Source organism: Rousettus aegyptiacus, unplaced genomic scaffold (assembly GCF_014176215.1).
Source record: "Rousettus aegyptiacus isolate mRouAeg1 unplaced genomic scaffold, mRouAeg1.p scaffold_m13_p_9, whole genome shotgun sequence".
In the NCBI taxonomy this organism is placed as follows: domain Eukaryota; kingdom Metazoa; phylum Chordata; class Mammalia; order Chiroptera; family Pteropodidae; genus Rousettus; species Rousettus aegyptiacus.
Genome location: NW_023416312.1, coordinates 66,387,483 through 66,407,542, shown reverse-complemented (window position 1 = coordinate 66,407,542; position 20,060 = coordinate 66,387,483). Strand labels below are relative to the sequence as shown.

At 38.6% G+C, this 20,060-nt stretch overlaps 2 protein-coding genes across 7 annotated transcripts in view; both read left to right on the top strand.

The window, feature by feature from the left end:
- CHRDL1 (chordin like 1) overlaps positions 1-20,060 on the top strand; it is a 138,051-nt gene that overhangs the window by 41,428 nt on the left and 76,563 nt on the right. For all 6 annotated transcript variants that reach the window (XM_036226926.1, XM_036226925.1, XM_036226923.1 and 3 more), the window contains one exon: positions 918-1,011. In XM_036226926.1, coding sequence (XP_036082819.1) covers positions 918-1,011 — 94 coding nt within the window. The remainder of the gene's footprint in view (positions 1-917; positions 1,012-20,060) is intronic.
- On the top strand, positions 17,381-19,925 carry LOC107511347 (transmembrane protein 126A-like). The gene is given in 1 exon segment (XM_036226927.1): positions 17,381-19,925. A coding segment is annotated over 1 exon segment (648 nt). The 5' UTR covers positions 17,381-18,502; the 3' UTR covers positions 19,151-19,925.

Genomic DNA, 20,060 nt, shown 5'->3' with positions numbered 1-20,060 from the left:
GCATTAAGTGGGATCAGTTTAGTCCTTAGCCAGGAGTGGTTTCAGATGTACTTTGATCTACCTTCAAGATCATACCACCTGGCTCTGAAGAGTGTGACATATAAGGAGGCTCTGTGGTATTTCCAAATGCTGGGCAATGCAAATGTTAATATGTTCCCTGTGCCAGCAGCTCAAGTGCTGGGCATCTTTTCCTCTATCCTTTTTATCACCTTCTTCTCCCACAGTAGCCTGACAGAAGGAATCCTTGCTTCAAATGAATTATAGATGGAAGATGTTAATACAAAATCTTCCTTTATTCTAGCAATTGTTGAGAGTTGTCAGAACTATGGATCTTGTAATTAAATCAGGCAGGGACTCAGTTGCCCCACCCAGGCATACTAGCTAATCAGCCCAATTTAAAACTCTAGTTTTTGCTCAGGAAAAATTTTTTACTGAAAAAGGAAGCGACAAAAGGAAGCAGTCAACCTACTGGATCAAAGCAGGGTTATATAGAATCAAAGATACATGTGCCAAGGACGCCTCCTTGTCCAGAGATTGATAGCACCTTAGGGGACCCAACACTCATTATCCCTTCCCTTCCATGGCATTGGGTAGGCGATTATGAAATCAGATTAAGCTCTTGGAAAAGATGTGCAGGTAGAGTTGGGCAATGGTAGAAATGCCAAAGAGCCAAACCAGAAGAAGCCTCCCACAGTTAGTGAGAGGCTTTGAAAACTGTAGCAGTAGTGATTCCAGCCTTAGGAAAATATACTAACAAGCTATCAACCAACTAAGCAGAGGTGCTAGTGATGAGAAAAGGAAAGAAAAATGTTGATTTCATTCAGCTTCTCAGGAATGTATTATTCACTGTCTGGGTGAGTCCCTGCATGACTGTTTCCCAACTGGCATGACATTTAGTTTTGCCTCTTCTCTTTCAGAATGGGAATGTGCTTTGCAGCCGAGTCAGATGTCCAAGCCTTCACTGCCTTTCACCTGTGCATATTCCTCATCTGTGCTGCCCTCGCTGTCCAGGTAAACTGGTTTGCCTCTTTCTTTCCCAGCTGTGGTTCTCCTTCCTCCCTCTTCCACCCAACCCACTCAATCTCTCTAATTCCCCAGAAGCGAAACTTCCAGACAGAAATAACAATAGGATACTTTTAGGCAGCCCACACTGGCCCCTAAATACCTTTTATAGCCCATGTGGGGCACATTCTAGGCTCTAATAAGTTATTGGGTACCCAGTAACAGATTTTCATTGGGCTTTTAATCATTTGAAAGTGGATGTCAGTTGGGGGAAGGGAATTGTGGCTCAGAGATTTTCTTCTGTAAATAGTCTCTTCCTACCATGGGCAGTGGACGCCAGAAAAATTGTAGCATGGCAGCACATGTCCTACGCCATTAGTGCTAGAAATGTGTGCAAGCATAGTTTCTAAATGATGGGGGGCTGTTCATAAATCAAAGGAGCTGAGCTAGTGAGGTTTATGACAGTATAAAGCTGCTTTCTTGCCAAATAGTCACCTTCTCCAGAGTGCAGTTATTATGTACACATTATTAAGAGCAAATATAAGGGGGAGGTGGGGAGAGACTTTTTCACAAGGCTATTAGAATGTCTACTTTTCACAGTTTGTGGATAGGGTGTTTGTCTGAGGCAGGAGCTCCTTCAGTGACACTTTGTTTACATCTGACTGGGGCCTGGATCCCATACCAGAGGTGTACAAGTGTGGAATGATTCAAAGTATGCCTGTAGGCATGAGAGCAGTCCTAGCAAAAGGCACCAGTGTTGGGATATGGGCAGTGGAAGCCTTGCAAATTGTGTCTTTTCTCTTTCTCTTTAGGACAGGGGTTCTGGATTTGGGGTCCATGGGTGGATATTATGGAGTCAGGGAACCCTTTAAAATTATTTTCAGTTTTTGATGTAACAATATATACATGTTAATTGCTTTAGAAAGAATCTATATGTTTATTGGTATTCCTAAAGTGGCTACATATGACCTTAAAAATGTCAAGAACCACTAATCTAGAGCATACATAGGTGGTACTTTTTTAAGTAGTAAAGAACTTACAGAACTTGTAAGGGAGAAACCTAAAGTATTAGAGCAAAAATGGTAGAAATGGGGTTAGGAATGAGGTTCAATGAAAACTCAGTTAACTGAAATGTTACAAGAATGGAGTTTTTGTAACTATGAAGTATACTTTCCTACATCTGATGAACACAAGGGATTCCTTACTAGCAAGGGATTCCATACCAGATGGAAAAAGGTCATGCCATGACACAGGTTTCTCATGCTGAGTATAGGTGATAATAGTTTATGCTTCAAGATGTCAGAGACTGACTCAGTAGGTGATCAACCTAAAAGTTGTTTTTGGAACCAATCCCTAAATGAATGGACTTTAATATTTTTGTATGTGTTTATTTGCTTCTACTTTAAGTGGATTACAGGAGTATAATATGGGAGGAGTTCTGGTAGATGGGCGCAGTTTCTGAGCAGTTTCTGATAAAGAGGCTAATCTGGAGAGCTTTTTTTTTAATCTGCCAGTCTGCTTGTCAAAGAGCCTTATAAAATCTTATTTTTCCCAGAGGACTCCAAAAGTGGTCCAATGTCATAGGAACTTATCTAAACTGCTATGTAGAGATTGTTCTTCTCCCTAAAGGAGGTTGAGGTATAATGTAGACACAGGGCATAAGGTGGAAGAGCATTGAATGGAATATGGCTGTCATTTACCCCAGCTGCATAAAAGGAAGCAAGTATTGAGGAAAAAGGAAAGTATAGGCTAGCAGTTATTTTGAGAGAAAAAGTTAAAAATTGAGATCAAAAATCACAGAAAAGAGAAAATTTAAGGAAATAAAAACATTGTCTTAAAGACTTAAACAGAACATTTCATGGACCGTAGAAACCAGCTATTCATTTTCTTTTCTGTCTTGTTCTTGCAGATCACTTCCTTGTGAGTTCATTTTTCTTCTTGTCAACTATAACCTTTAACACTTCTTCCTGTGGGTAGTGGTACTAAAGTTCTTACTACTTATATACAAAAATGTCTTTATTTTGTCCTCAGTCTTTTTTGGGGGTGGGGGGATTTGGGCCTTGTTTTGCATTTTATGAGACCTTGGACATGTTACCTAACAACTGTGTACCTCAGTGTTCACATATGTATAATGTTTTTTATTCAATTACAGCTGACATTTAATATTATTTTATATTAGTTTCAGGTGCACAGCATAGTGGTTAGACATTTGTATAATTTATGAAGTGATCCCTCCAATTATAGTCTAGAACCCATCTGGCACTATACATAGTTATTACAGTATTATTGGCTATATTCACTATGCTTTACTTTACATTCCTGTGACTATTTTGTAAATGCCAATTTGTACTTCTTAATCTTTTCACCTTTTCACCCAGCTCCCCAACCCCTCTCCCATCTGGCAACCATCAGTTTGTTCTCTGTATCTATGAGTTTGTTTCTGTTTTGTTTGTTCATTTATTTTATTTGTTAGATTCCACCCTCATTCTTGAATAATAATTTGGCTGGGTATAAAATTATAGGTGAATGTTCATTTTTCCCTCAGCACTTCAAAGATGTTGATAAATGCTTGATTGACTTCCTTTGTTTGTGGATAAGAAATCTGCTATTTGGTTATAATTTTTTGCTGTTTGATTGTAATTCTTTTATGGGTAACTTGTTTTCCACCTTCTTCTAGCTTTTGAGATTTACTCCTTCTCTTTGATGCACACAATGAGGTGTGTGTGTATGAATTATTTAGCCTGCTTAGCACATGATTATTTCAGCCAAAGGACTCAAATTTCTCTTTAATTTTTAGTCATAAGTATTGTGAAAATTGCCTCTTTTCCATCTATACTTTTTTCTCATCCTCAAAGTTATCTTTGACGCATGTTGTTGCTGCTCATTTAATTGATCCTGTATCTCTTAATGTCTCTTCTTTATTTTTTCCACCTTGGTATATTCTGTGTAATGATATATTATTTCAGTTTTGTCCTCCAATTCATGAATTATTTCCTCAGCTTTTTAATGCCTACCGTTTAGGTCATATGTTAGGTTTTTTGTTGTTTTATTTTCAATATGTATATTTTCTCCAAGTTTTTAAATTATATCTAAAATCTGTGCAAGGTGCTGTTTTATAAACCCCCATCATTGTTTCTTGGGATCTTATTCGCTTCTTTATTTCTTTAAGGTATTTCAATATTTAAACTCCATTTCAATTTGTGTTTTTTTCAGATGTGAATTCTCACTTCTGTTTGTTTTTTCTATAGCTTTTCTTAGTTCAAAATTCCCCTTGTTTTCTAAAATTTTTGTTTAAAAGCTCATCAATCATGGGGGTTTTATTCTAGCCCTCTTTCCTGGTAGAATGGATGTTTAGGCCTTATAGTTCATTGAGCTTTAAACCAGGTCATATATTAGTGTTTCAGCTTGGTCTTCCTCATGCCCTGGATGGCCTCTGTTTTCTTGTGCAGTGCTAGTCCCTGATAATGATCTTGGACTAGAACCTCAACTGTAGCTGCCTGCTTTGGTCAACCAGACAATCCGAGGGAAATGCCTGGGGTGGGCAGAGCTATGTCAACCCTGTTTACATGTGAGAAATATGACCCTAGTACCCAAGTTTACAAAGTAATTTAATTGTAGGCTGTAGTTCTTGCTCATCTATCTGGCCCCAACTCTCTGTATCCAGTCCCAACTGCCAATGAACCATATGTGTCTGGCCTCCATTTATTGCTGTACTTTCCTTCTGTTTTATTCCATAGGAATCTTTTTTTGTTTCTGAGTATGATTATGCAGTTTTAAAGTTTATTTATTTTTAATTTTACATTTCATCTCTCTTCTTTGTTTGAAAAAGAGCAAAGAGTTTTCTCATGTGCTGTCTCTGCCATATTGAAATGGAATGCAAACCAGCTACTTTTTCTTTCTGTTGAAGATAAAACAAGAGTAAATCGGTTTAAACCATAGTAGTGAAGAATGGAGTTTGATAAAAGGAAGAACTTTAGGATTGAGTTGTTGTTAAATCCTCAAATAAATGACTAAGAGAAATTTTAGTCTCTTTGCTGCATATTTATGGAAATCAAAAGGTACCCACCCATCTAAGTAGAGTCGGCACAGTTATGCTTTAAGACAGGGCAGTGGATATGATGACTCCTCTGTATTCCTTCCACCCCAGTGATTATTAGGCATGAGAGAACTCATGCCTTCAGGGCCACAGGAATGTTTGGTCAAAATAAGGGCTTCAGTTTTCTATCATAACCTGATGCAAGGCACTATGATGAAATTGTCCTCACTTAAAGTAGAATATTTAAAGCTAAGATGATGAACAAGTTCTATATCAAAAAGAGAAAATGAAGAAGGAAACCATATACCCATTGCTTTGGTTTTACATATGATCCTATAGGAGTAACAACTTCAGGGAGTATTCACCTGGGTAGTGATGGACTTGATTAGCAAGTCCTACAAGTCATGCCTAGAGCTGATCTCCAATTGAATGAGACAGAGGAGCCACCTTTTTATTTGTTTCTGTGTTTCCCATGGCTTTGGCTTTCTAAACTCCCCACCCGTGCAGTTTCCAAGGTTCATAACTGTATTTGAGGTTGTCTCCTGGAGCTCCTGCTAAACCGTGGAAGTCAGAGTATGCAGACTGCTTTTCCAGAATTGCAAGAGAGAAACGTATACTGATTCCCATGAAGAGCAAATAAGTACTTCCCAAGTCTCCATGGTAGAGGTTAAGTCTTGGTCATGTACCACAGGGCTCTACTGGGCCCAAATAGGCTGATGCTTCATTGAGGCTAGAAGATACTTAATGGAAAAAGTCAAGACTTCACGGAAGTCAGAAAAGTCTTTAAATCAATCTTTCTCTAAGCAGGACTCTGTAGTCTCCAATAATAGATTTATAAGAATGAAATTCCACATCTTCTCTTTGGGGAGAGCGGAGTGGTAAAGGTGAGAGAGGGGAATTAAAAATATGACTTCTTTCCATTTTTTTCTTGATATATAATTTTATCACCAAAAGAAGACTATTTTATAATGACCAGGAACCTAAATCATGATATTATCTAAGAATTTTTTAATGACCATTCCATTAAGAATTCACTCTTCAGAATTAATAAATTTGAGTTCCCTTAGAGGTATTCTACCATTCTCAGATCATTAAAGAGCTGTTATAAAATTGCCAGAATATCTGATTTGATCTGTTACCAGAGATGTAATTCACAGTGTTCCCTTTTGGCTAAGGATGAAATAGTTAGCTCTATGATATGGTTTTAGTATGGACAGTGACAATGTGGCTTTGCCAGAAGAGTCACCTCTCACCCCAGCCTTTCAAATTCAAGCTAGGTTAAGGAAACAACCTTTCTAGTGATGCGCTGTAGTCTGTGTATTCTTGAAAGGAAAATCTAGAAGCCCAATGCCACTTTCCTCTCAACAAGAGTTGGGTTGTGAGCTGGCTAGTGAATGCAGACATTTGTACAATAACAAAATATTTGCGTTTCTGAAAATCTTCACATTCTGCAGAATTGTACACTGAAAAGTAATAAGGCTTAAGGAATAAACAGGATTGGAGAAAACAATTAGAAATTTATGCAACTTTGTAACCAGAGTACTAACAAAACAATTATACAAATAAAAAGCTAGCACAGTTTAAAAAGGCATCTTAGGTTTCTAATAAATAAAAAGTATTACTCTAAGTATAAACTTTATATCTTAAAATGGTGACGTTAGCTTGAAGGAAGAGGATGTAGGAAGGATTTAGGCTTATGAGTTACAGAGACGAGAAAAATGCAAAAAGATCAGAGAGAATCATTTAACAAGCACTTATAAGATAGAGTTTATAATTAAACTAAGCTAAGAGGAAGAATGTGGGGTGAATGAAAATAGGATAGAGTACTGTATTCCTTGACGGTTTGCCGATTTCAGTTGTGTTGGTATACTTGGCATTCAGCTTCTGTCACTCAATGGTGCAAAATATTAATTTTCTGGGAAAAATCATGTATGAACCAATGCAATTTCTGTATTATAGCAACATCATTCTCTTATTGATCACTTGTATATGAATAAGTTTGGATTACAGAAATCTATACTGTAGCAGAAGTGAACTATATAAGATGAGGTAGTATAGAAATTTGACTTTGACAGTTTAGAGTGAGGGTTGCAAGTCGCTGGACCATTCTGATCTGTTTTTTGGGGATTTTTTTTTTTGGTCTGTGATCTCTACACATTTTTTTCTTCTTTCCTCCAATATTCTACATTTATATGAAAAAGGGGTCTAGTTCTATGACCATGTCCATATTCATGACTTTCAGTGTTACAGTAATCAAGCAGACAGGAGTTTATTGGTCCCTCCAGTTTTATTTTGTAAGGGAAAATTTTCAAGGGGGATTTATTTATATTTTATTATAGTAAAATACATACAGTATAAAATTTATGATTATAAAGTGTTCTATTCAGTAGCATTAATGTTAATAACAGATTTCTGATTAAGATGGCATAGAAGGTTGATGTTGTGCTCACCTCCTCTCATGACCATATCAAAATTACAACTAAACTACAGAAAACCATCACTGGGAGTCACCTGAGTTCTGGCTGAACAGAACTCCTACAACTGGGGATATACAAAAGAGGTCACCTCAAGACTGGTACAAGGGGTGGAGACATGAAATGGGCTGGTCCCACACCCAGATGTGGTGGATGAAAATCAGGAGGGTTATCTTGGCGGAAGAGCCCCCTTCCCTCCCTGAGGAGCGAGGGGACCCAGCCCCACACCAGGGTCCCTAGTCCAGTGTTCCAGTGCTGGGAAGAGAAATACCAACAATCTCTGGCTGTGAAAAATCAATGTAGATTGTGGCTGAGTGAGACTGAGGGCTGTGGGAGTTACAGATGTTCCTTTTGTGGGGCTGCATATTACTTACTCTCTGATGGACTCACTTGCTCTGAACTGCAGTGCTGAGGAAGCTACTTGAAGAATTCCAGGGACACATGAGGAGGAACCAAGTTGTCTGGCTTCAGGGAGAGGGCTGGAAGGGTGGGCTTCTCCAGGACAGAAGTGAAGGAAGTGTCCATTGTTCCCTTGTTAAACCTGCTCACCTACCAACATGAGGATGCAGGCAGCCACCATATCTCAGTCTCCATCAACCTGGCTACCACAGGTTGCTCTGCCCTGGTTATTCCCTGAGATACCAACCCTCCTAACATGCAGCACACCCAAGCTGCCTCCAGTGGCTTATTATAAATGGCCTGTCTTGGCTCATTCTACAGAATTTCCTAAAATCTCTCAAAGGGTCACAAAACCAAAAGAAGCAGCATCTGGCCTTGGCATGTCCTGTACCCCTTACTGAGCAGCTCCAAGCCTACCAGTAGCAACAGCCAGCATCAGTTATTGGCTTGGCCCTTCAAAGTACTAATAATCCCAGCATGAGTGGCAGCCATCTGCAGTTTCCTTGGTGACACTTACCAGGTGGCTCTGGAGGTGCACAGGCTGCAGCTGAATTTGGCCTGAAGCTGGAGGAGGCCCTTGGGCAGACATAGCCAGTGGCCTGGTTTGATCTGCATCAGAGCCTGAGAACCACCCAGGGCTGCATCTAAAGAGAACACACCCGAAGAGCGGGCTTGGTAGGGACCAGAACCCTGCTATAGTGAATTCTCCTCCATAGGGTCAGCCCCTTACTGGCCAATCCTCACACCCATTCACGCCAAGAGTCAATCCCTCTCATCGAAATGAAAACAACAACTAAGACTCAACTACATCAGGAGGGCACATACAACCCAAACAAGGGACACACATTGAGCACCTCATTCAGTTGACCAGAGAACACTGTGCCACTGGGCCCCACAGGACACCTACTACATAAAGCCACTCTATTAAGCCATGGAGACTTAGGATCCCTACCTTATACATTGAAACCAACACAAGGAAGCAGCCAAAATAGGCAGACAAAGAAACATGTCCCTCATGAAAAAAATAAAAAACAGAACAAAGCTCCAGATAACTAAACAAAATGGAAACAAGCAATCTACCAGATGCAGAATTCAAAACACTGAACACTGGTTATAAGGATACTCAATGAACTTCGGGGAAGAGTAGATGAACTCAGCGAAAACTTTAACAAAGAGAAAGAAAACATAAAAATGGAGATGTAAAACACAAAAGGGAACCAGTCAGAAATGAAGAATATTATATCTGAGGTGAAGAGTACATTAGAAGGAAACACAGATTGGATGAAGCAGAGGTTTGAATCAACAATTTAGAGGATAGAATAGCAGAGAACACCCAATCAGAAGAGAAACAAGAAAAAGGAATTTAAAAAAATGAGGATAGTTTAAGATGCCCCTGGGACAACGTCAAGAATATCAACATTCTTATCATAGGGGTACCAGAAGGAGAACAGAGAGCAAGATATTGAAAAGCTATTTGAAGAAATAATGACAGAAACTTTCCTAACTTGGTGATATAAATAGACACAACTCTAGGAAGCACAAAAAACAAGATGAACCCAAAGAGTCCATGAAGACACATCATCATTAAAATGCCAAATATTAAAAACAGCAAGAAAAAAGCAGTTAGTTACCTACAAGTGAGCTCCCATAAGACTGTCAACCAATTTCTCCACAGAAATTTTGCAGGCCAGAAGAGATTGGCATGAAATATTCAAAGCAATGAAAAGCAAGGACCTACAACTGAGATAATTTTATCTAGCAAAACTATCATTTAGAATCAAAGGACAGATAGAGAGCTTCTCAAGAGAAGAAAAGGTTTAAGGAATCCATTAACACCAATTCAGTATTAGAGGAAATATTGGAGGGACTTCTTTTAAGACGAAAAAAAATGTCAAAAATATGAATCATAAAATGGAAATAACTACAAATCTATTAACAAGTACTTCAAACGAAAAATAATTAAATGCTGCAATCAAAAGATAGGGTGGCTGAATGGATAAGAAAACAAGACACCTGAAAGAGACTTACTTTAGATCAAGAGGATCAAGAGACACAGACAAAGTAAAAGGATGGAAAATGGAAATTTAAAAAAATCTGGGGTAGCAATACTTACACTAGACAAAATAGACTTTAAAACAAAGGCTATAGCAAAGAAGAACCCAGTAATCCCACTTCTGTGTATTTATCCAAAGAAATCTGAAATACTACTTTGAAGGGACATATACATTCATATATTCATTGCAGTATTATTTACAATAGCCAAGATATGGAGCCAACCTGGGTGTCCATCAATGGATGAATGGATAAAAAAATGACGTGGTACATATATACAATGGGATATTAGTCAGCAAATAAATAAATAAATAAATAAATACATAAATACATAAGTACATAAATAAATAAAATCTTTACATTTGCGACAACATGGATGGACCTAGAGGGTATTGTGCTGAGTGGAGTAAGACAGAGAAAGACAAGTGCCATATGATTTAACTTACATGTGAACACTAAAGAACAAAATAAAACAGAAACAAACTCAGAGATACAGAGATCATTTTGAGGGATACCAGATAGGGTGGGTGGCAAGGTGGGTGAAAAGGTGGGAAGGGATTAAGAAGTACAAATTGATAGTTATAAAATAGTCATGGGGATATAAACTATAGCATGAGAAACATAGTAAATAATATTTTAATAACTGTGTATTGTCAGATACGTACTAGATTTACCAAGGTGATCACTTTGTAAGTTACATAAATGAATAATTGCTATGTTGTATACCTGAAACTAATATTATACTGTACAGCAAGTATAATTGAAAAATTAAAAAATATATTAAAACATGTGCATTCACAATGTTGTTCAATCATCACCACTAATCTAGCTCTCAAAATTTTCGCCGCCCCAATGGGAAACCCCATGTCCATTAAACAGTCACTCCCTCATTACCTCCTCCCAGTCTATGGAAACCATTAATCTGCTTTCTGTTTTGATAGATTGTCATATTCTGCACATTTCATATAATGGAATCAAACAGTACATTGCCTTTCGTGTGCAGCTTCTCTTCACTTAGCATTATGTTTTTGGGATTTATCCACATTGTGTCATGCATCAGTACTTCATTCCTTTTTGTAGCTGAATAATATTTCATTGTATGGTATACCACATTTTGTTTATCCATTCATCAGTTAATGGACATTTGGGTTTTTTTCCATCTTTTGGCTATTGTAAATAGTGCTGCTATGAACAAATACAAGTTTTCATGTGCAAATTTTTGAGTGGCATATATTTTCAGTTATTTGGATGTATACCTAGATGTGGAATTTCTGAGTCCTATTGTAATTCTGTGTTTAACTGATTGAAGAGTCTCTCCCAGTTTTAAAGCTACCCCATCATCTTTTAGGTCATCTCTTGGTACGTTTCCATGTGCAAATTTTTTGTGGCATATATTTTCAGTATTTGGGATATATACCTGGAAGTGGAATCTCTGAATCCTACTGTAATTCTGTGTTTAGCTTATTGAGGAATTTCTCCCCAATATTAAAGCCAGCCTCTTATCTTTTCGTTCATCTCTTTGAGTGTCAGCTGCCTCATAGATGCTGCTAATTGCTGCTGTCGCCTTCATCCATGTTTGATCTCCACTGTTCTCTCTTAATTTCTTTTGTTTGTTCTTGAATTCTGTATTCACTTGCCTCTTTGTTTTTATTGAAAAATGTCAATTCTTTTTAAACATTAACAGACAATTAGCATGTTCTTTTCTTTCAGTAAGGCGACTGCCATAGCTGTAGCATGCAAGATGATCAATTGGGGACCATTTCTTTGCCTATAAAAGACTAGTATATTAAAAAACTTTTTTTGATTCAGAGCTATCCAAAAGTCTGAGCATTCTGGAATTTTTGTCTCTGAATAGCAGAGGTTTTACTTTACTATTATTGTTATTATTATCGCTGTTAGTTCTTACACTGATTGTTGAGAGGTAGCAACAGAGATGTTTACTGTTGATCACTAGATCCTCCATGTCTATGCTGACTGCTGTTTTAATTATTAGACCCCTTTCACTGTCTTCCATGCATTATTTCCATTATTTTCCTCATACACTTGGTCCTTGAATACTGTGTAGAGTATGAAGGGTTAAATCCTTCTTCAGGAAAGTGGCACCCAACTTGCCTTTTGCCAGATGAGGCTATTTTTCTCTTTGGTAAATCCTTGAGATTTAATTGCTATTTTTTTAAATGTCATTTTCTATTAGCATGCTAGAAACCCTTATGTCATAGAAGAATGAGACTTTTAGGAAAACTGTTTGGTAGAAAATAACTATTTTATTTCTTTATATGGACATCAACCAAAGCTGGCCCCACACAAAGGTGAAGAAGATGGCACTTCTATGGGGGATACCAAACAAATCTTCCATTAGCTTACTATATTTAAGAAACCCCCACCATTATAGTCACTATTCTGGGTTAAGTTATTGTTTCCCAAAGTTTGTTTCAAGGAACACAATTTTATGAGATGATAATAGGGTTTATTAAGGAAAACATTTATATGGTCAAATAAACTTAAGAGTTTCTAGATTAGAGAAAGTTGAACAGGTTTCTTTTAATGCAGGACTTCTCAGAGCCTTTGATGTATTAATACACATTACGAATCTACAAGAAAGGTATATGGGATACAGTATTTTCCAAACTTATTCAGCCATTGGATTGATTTTTCATTGAGTGCTTTGCAAAATTAGTATTCATTAGTATATGTTTTAGGAAGTCTTATATTATGCCATTCAATTTCTAGAAGTTATTTCTATTATAGCAATAAGGTATTGATATATACAGTATTTTAGTTTGGAGAAGCTCATTAGGGTAATGGGTCACTTTAGAACAAGACCCCAAACTAGTGTTATTCAAACTTTAATGTGCTTAAGGATCACCTTGGGAGAATTGAAAAATGCAGGCTCCCAGATCCTACACTAAAAATTCTCATTCAGTTGAGTTAAAATGAATATTCTGCCCATTAAACAAGGACCTTAATTCTAATGCAGTTAGACTGAGGACTGCAAGTAATAGGGCCCAAGGGAGATCTTGATAAAGAAGGACAAGAGCACTGCCTACAAAGAGCAGTCCTGGGAAAGATCTTGGAGTAGAGATCCTTGTGCATCTGAAGAGGGTTGGAAGCATCATGACAACATTGTTTCCCTGATAGTGGGGAACATAAGCAACCTGGAAACATACTTTGGCAGTGTGACACTTCCCCAAGACCAAGCCTGTACACACTGTTCCATATGGCTGGCCTCCCTGCTTTCCAGGCGCTCCCATCCAAAGCTGTTCTCTTCTGCCATCTTCCACATTCAGAGCCCCTGCTTGTCATGTCCAGAAAGAAGGACCCTCCATGGGGAGCTCCCTGCTCAACTCCACCCATTGTCCATAACTCGTTGTTGGCAAGAAATGAATGGCATTTCTCGGAATTAGCCCAGGAATTTCTGCTGATAAACAAATGAAACTCTCAAAGGGAAAGGCAATCAACATAGTTTGAAATAAAATCAGTGTTTTCAGCTTACTCTGCTTTCAACTTATTTTGAAATAAGAGTCAAATCTAGGGCATTTTAAAGAAAGGATTAGTAAAATGTTCTTTAGTGAACTTTCTTCCTGGTTGCAGAGCTGACCCTTAAACCAGGGCCTGCACTCTATGTAAGTAGAGCAGGTGAGTATTACCTTGATTTCCTGTGACCTGTGATTCCCGAGACCTGTCCAGCCAGCATTGTGTCAGTTTCCCTCTTCCCTACCTCACTTCCCTGCCAAGTTGACTGATACCTAAGATTCTGTAATTATTACAACTTCATCTTTTGAATCGAGGCTTTGATTCCTGATAAATTCATCTATTTTTGAAAGTGGTCACTTAACTCTTGAATGAATAATTTTTAAATAACTTTTTAATTTTTCAATAACAGTTGGTATAATATATTAGTTTTAGGTATACAAATGATGATCAGACATTTATATAACTTATGAAATGATCACCTCGATAAATCTAGTACCCATCTGACACCATAGAGTTATTACAACAATATTCATTATATTCCTTAGCTATACTTTACATCCTCATAACTATTTTGTAACTACTAATTTGTACTTCTCGATCCATTCCAACTTTATCCTGAAACTCCCTCCCATCTGGCAACCATGAAAATGATCTCTGTATCTATGAGTCTGTTTTATTTTGTTCTTTAGATTCCACATGTAATTAAAATCATATGGCATTTGTCTTTCTCTGTTTGAACTACTCCACTCAGCACAATACCCTTTAGGTCTATCGATGTTGTTGCAGATGGCAAGATTTAATTCTTTTTTTACTGCTGAGTAATATTTCATTGTGTGTGTATATATACATATATACATACATATGCATATATGTATATATGTGTATATATATGTATGTATATATACCAACTCTTCTTTATCCATTCATCTATTGATAGACACTAGGGTTCCTCCATATCTTGGCTATTGTAAATAATGCTGCAATGAGCATATGAATTCACATGTCTCTTTGAAGAAGTGTTTTGGGTTTCTTCAGATAAATACCCAGAAGTGGGATTACTGGGTCCTTTACTTTCAGTCTGTGTGTGTACTTCAATACAAAGTGAGTCTCTTGTAGGCAGCCTATGTAAAGGTCTTCTTATCCTTTCAGTCATCCTATCTTTTCATTAGAACATTTAATCTATTTACATTTAAAGTAATTATTGATAAATATGTAGTTATTGCCATTTTATTATTCATATTTTTATCTCTTTTTTCTTCTCAAATAAGACCCTCTAACATTTCTTGTTATACTCGTTTTGCAATAATGAACTCCTTTAGCTTTTTCTTGTCTAGAAATCTCTTTATCTGTCCTTCAGTTCTAAATTACAGCCTTACTGGGTAGAGTAATCTTAGTTGTAGGTCCTTACTTTTCATCACTTTGAATATTTCACGCCAAGCCCTTCTGGCCTGTTAAGTTTCTGTTGAGAAATCAGCTGACAATTTTATGGGAGCTCCCTTGTAAATAACTAGTTGCCTTTCTCTTGTTATTTCTAAAATGTTCTCTTTGTCTTTAAACTTCGGCATTTCAATGATGATGTGTCTTGGTGTGGGCCTCTGGGTTCATCTTGTTTGGACTCTCTGCACTTCATGGGCTTGTATGTCTTTTTCCTTCACCAGGTCAGGGAAGTATTCTGTAATTATTTATTCAAATAGATTTTCAATTTCTTGTTCTTTCTCTTCTCCTTCTGGTGCCCCTATAATGCAAATATTGGTATGCTTGATGTTGTCCCAGAGGCCTCTTAAATTATCCTCATTTTTTTTGTATTCTTTTTTTCTTGTCACTCTTCTGATTGGGTGTTTTCTGCTACTTTGTCTTCTAAATCATTTATTTGATTCTGTGCTTTATCTGATCTACTGTTGATTCCCTGGAATATATTTTTCATTTCAGTTTTTGTATTCTTCATTTCTGACTAGTTCCCTTTTATGTTTTCCATCTCCTTTTTCTCTTTGTTAAAATTCTCACTGAGTTCATCTTCTCTTCTCTTAAGTTCACTGAGAATCCTTATAACCAGTATTTTGAACTCAGCTTATGGTAGATTGCTTGTCTCTATTTTGTATAGTTCTTTTTCTAGAACTTTGTTCTGTTCTTTCATTTGGGACACAGTTTTTTGTCTCCCCATTTTGGCTGCCTCCCTGCATTTGTTTCTATGTATTAGGTAGGGGTCCTAAGTCTCCCAGTCTTAGTAGAGTGGTTCTATGTAGTAGGCATGCTGTGGTGCCCAGTGGCACAGTCTGTCTGGTCACCTGAGTTGCATACTCCAGGTGTGTTCTTTGTGTGGGTTCTGTGTGCCGTCCTGTTGTAGTTGACCCTGGGTTGCTGTTTGTACATCAGTGGGAGAGATTTACCCTTGGGTTAATCAGTTGCAAGGACTGGATGGTGAGGGACTGACCACATAGAGCAATTTTCACTTTAGCAGGGCTCTAGAGCCTGCCCAGTCTTCCCTTTATGTTTATCGTCCTTGGTTGCAGCACTAGGTAATGCTCAGGCTAGGTCCAAAGCCAGCCACCAAGTTTGTCAGCCCTGATCCCTCCTGGGAGGGGCTCCACCTCAGGCCGAGTTCAGCCTCAGCCTGTGCCATGCTCAGGGCCACCTGGCATTAGTCACCAGATAATCCACAGATAGCCACTATCTGCTGTGGGCTTTAAGGTACCTCGAGAGGCCAAGCTGCAAACCAAGGTCAGCTGCCACTAGTGCTGGCTTGGGACTGCTCAGTAAGAGCTATGGGGCATGCCAAAGCCAAATACTGCTTCTTTGTGTTTTGTGAACGTTTGAGAGATTTTAGGAAATTCTGAAGCATGAGCCAAGACAGGCAATTTGCATGCAAAAAAGCAATGGAAGCAGCTTGGGTGGCCCTGCAAGTTGGGAGGGGCAGTGTCATGGAAGCACCAGGGCTGGGCAACCAGTATTAGCCCAGGTGATATAGACTCAGATATGGTAGCTGTATGTGTCTTCACGCTGGATCAAGGAAGGGCTCAACAAAGAAACAATGGATTCTGCCAGCTCTTCTGTCAAGAAGAAAGCTGCCCCTCCAGCTCTCACTTTGAAGCCAGACAGTTCAATTTCCCCCATATGTTCATGATGCCTTTCAAGCTCCTGCTACAGTGCTGGAGCTCAGAGTGAGTGAATCTATTAGCAAGTAAGTCTGTGTGCTGGATTCTTTGGAGGAGTGTCTATGACTCTAGCTGCCCTCTGTCTCAATCAACCATAATCTCAGCTGGTTTTCATATCCATAAATTGTGAGGACTTATATTAACTGGCACTGGAACTCTGCACTGGGAAGCGTTGTGTGAGCTGGGACCCCTTGCTCCTCTGGGTGGGCCTCTGCAGCTGAGATATCCCTCCAGTTCTCAACTGCCACAAGCGAGTGTGGGACCAGCCTGTTCTGTGCCTCTGCCCCTCCTACCAGTCTCAAGGTTGCCTCTATTGTATGCCCCCAGTTGCAGGAGTTTTGTTCAGCCAGAACTCTGGCGATGATGGCTGTTCTATAGTTTAGTTGTAATTTTGATTTAGTCATGAGAGGAGGCAAGCACAGCATTTACTTAGTCTACCATCTTCACCAGACCTCCACTTTATTGTTTTGTATGCAAAATAACTATAGCCAAAATGGTTGACTAGTTTTGTAGCTTTGATTTTTCTACCTTCACAAGATCATGTCTTCAGGGATCTAAGGCCAAATTAGTCCACAGTCACCATCATACCTTTTATATGGTATATTTCTTTATCATTTTCACAGGAGAGAAACAGGGGTTAAGAAGGGGGGTCAGGGAAATTTGGCTTGCTTTCTTGTTTGATTTGTTTCTGTTTCTCTTCCTTCCTCTTCTTTCCCTCTCTAGTTTTGTTCCCCCACCCTTCCTTCTTTCTTTAAATATCTTTCTTTTATTAAAAATATTGTAGTAAAACATACATAATAAAATTTACCATTTTAACCATTTTTAAGTGTTCAGTTTTGTGGCATTAAATGTATTAACAGTATTGCACAACCATTACCACCATCCATCTCCAGAATTCTTCATCTTCCAAAACCGACTGTGTCCCCATTAAATAACTCTGCATTTCCTCTTCTCCAAGTTCCTGGTACTCCCCATTCTACCTTCTGACTTTATGAAGTTGATCATGCTAAGTACCTTGTATAAGTGAAATCATATAGTATATTTCCTTCTGTGACTTGCTTATTTCACTTAACAAAAATCCTTCAAGATTCGTCCATGTGGTAGTGTATCTTTTTTTATTAATGGGGAAGAGAATGGAAAAGAAATTTGAGAAGAGGCAGGTGGTAGAGATGAAGTCAAGATAAAACAAAAGGGCCTTAGAAAAATCTAGCAAATGTTGGTTTTTCATAGGATGAGGAAGACTCAAGAGACCACACTGTCTTAAACTTGACAGTGGTAACTAAGGAATGACTGTGTAAAATGCTGGGTTTTGAAGACAGACATATTCCTTATTAATGTTTCTCAAAGAACTTCAGATAGCATCATCTATTAGGAGCTGACTATTGGCAAGTTTTGTCATAATTCAGAGAAATCCATAGAGGTAGAACTGTGTCTCTGTTTCCCTTTATTTGGAGAAGTACATTTCGAAAAGGGCCTCCTCTGAGATTGCTTTCTGAGGCAAATCATGTCTGGCATCATTTAGTATGGTTTTATTAGAAAGGTTATTAAAGGATCTGAGTATCAAACCTTCAAGGCAATGTTGAAGGATAAGTTTAATTATTGAGCCTGGTGAAAGAAAGACTGAAAGGACATCGACAATATTCAGAAAGATATATGGGTCTTAGACGACGCTAATCAGCTTTCTCCTTCCATCGCCAAAGGGTCAAGGAATGGACAGAAATGCATGTCAGTATAAAAAAGGTAAGTACAAGGAAGTACTTCTAGACACAGATATGGGGAGCTTCTAGAAGTCTTTTAAAAGTTAATATAAGATGCCTGTGCTCAGGTGAGTTGAGCAAAGTTTGCAGTGAGCCATATTGGCTGAGGAAGGCTGGAGGAGGCACCAACTTTTGGGAAGAGAGCTTAGGCTCAAGATGGAAAATGATGAACCAGATGATACTGTTGAGGAAAACCAAATTTTTGATATCATAACCAGAAAAATTAACCAACTTCCAGAAGTACAGAGGTACCTACTTGAACATGGATCAACATACATTGGACTTAATGCTGCTCTCCATGGCCTAATAGCAAACAGTCTCTGTCAGCACATCTTAAATGTGACACAAGTTCATGCAGATGTAGGCTTACCAATGATGGTGATCTTATTTTTGAGAGCGAACTTATGTTTAAAAGATTTTGTATATTTTCCATTTAATACAGGTGATTAAAATTATGAAACCTGTACCATAACACAGGGTAGATTAGTTGGTCTTGTTTTTGGTCTGTACCTTGTTTTCTTGGCTATACCTGTGAATGGTAGCCTAGCAGCCAGGTATGCCTCAGCCCTCCTACCAGAGAAAGGAAACGTCTTCATCTACTGGGCCAGAATTTCTAAGCTTGTCTTTAGAAAGATGTTATTTCGCATTTTGCTCCAGACTGGATTTGCAGCATACCTTGGTTTTAAACAGTATAAATTACTTATCAAGGCTCTTCAGTTGCCTGAACCTGACCTGGGTTTCCTTGAAAGTTTGATGAGAATTCTTTTAGCTAATCTTGACCCCTTCTCCCACCCCCATATATAAAATCTTTGAGTAGGATTCTTTGCTCTGTACTGTTGTGTGCTGATTAAATTGCCATAATTCCTGTCAGCAGGTCAGGACTGCTTCAGTTCACGTTCTGGTTGGTGCCTGTAATCCAGCACCTCAATCAAGAACACACCATGACCCTACTACAGGGGGCCTCTCAGACCACTGGATGAAGGAAAAGAGTCATTGTGCTATAGTGCTACTTCCTAGCCAGGGAGGATCAGTCCTCCCCTGTCTCCAAAGGCTTTGGAAATGTTGGGGAAACTATTTTGTTCATCATGGTGACTGGGGAATGTCCTTGGCATTTAGTGGGCAGGAACTAGGGATGCTAAATATTCTACAATGAGTAGGAACAAAATACAGTAAGGAAGTGTTCCACCCTAAATTCTAGTGGTGACCCTATTGAGAAACCCTGGACAACAGCCTTACCCAGAGAAACCCAGTGAAGGGAATCTCCTCTGAATCAGAAGTTGGTGGTATGCATCTACTTATTTATTCATTCACTCATTAATTTATGTCACAAACGTTCACTGAGTGCAAGCGCTGGGCCAGGTCCTATGTATGATGCTGAGTTTTCAGAGTCCCTGCCTTAAGGAGCTCACAGTATAGTGGGGAAAATAGACATAATGATTACCCAGGTAGAGGTGCAGACAAGGGCTGACAAAGCAGTGAGGGAAAGAGAAAGACATTTTACAGGAACCAAGTTCCTCAGAGAAGAGTGGACATTTGAGATGGGTTCTGACAGATGAATAGGACTTTACCAGATGGAGAAGCGGGAGGGGGCAGAGCACATGCAAAGGCATGCATGGGACTCAGTAGGGTGAGTATGGTCTGCATGGGAGGGAGGAGGCTTGAAAGGTCAGGTCAATGGATGCCTAGTCTCAAAGTACCTAGTATGTAATATAAT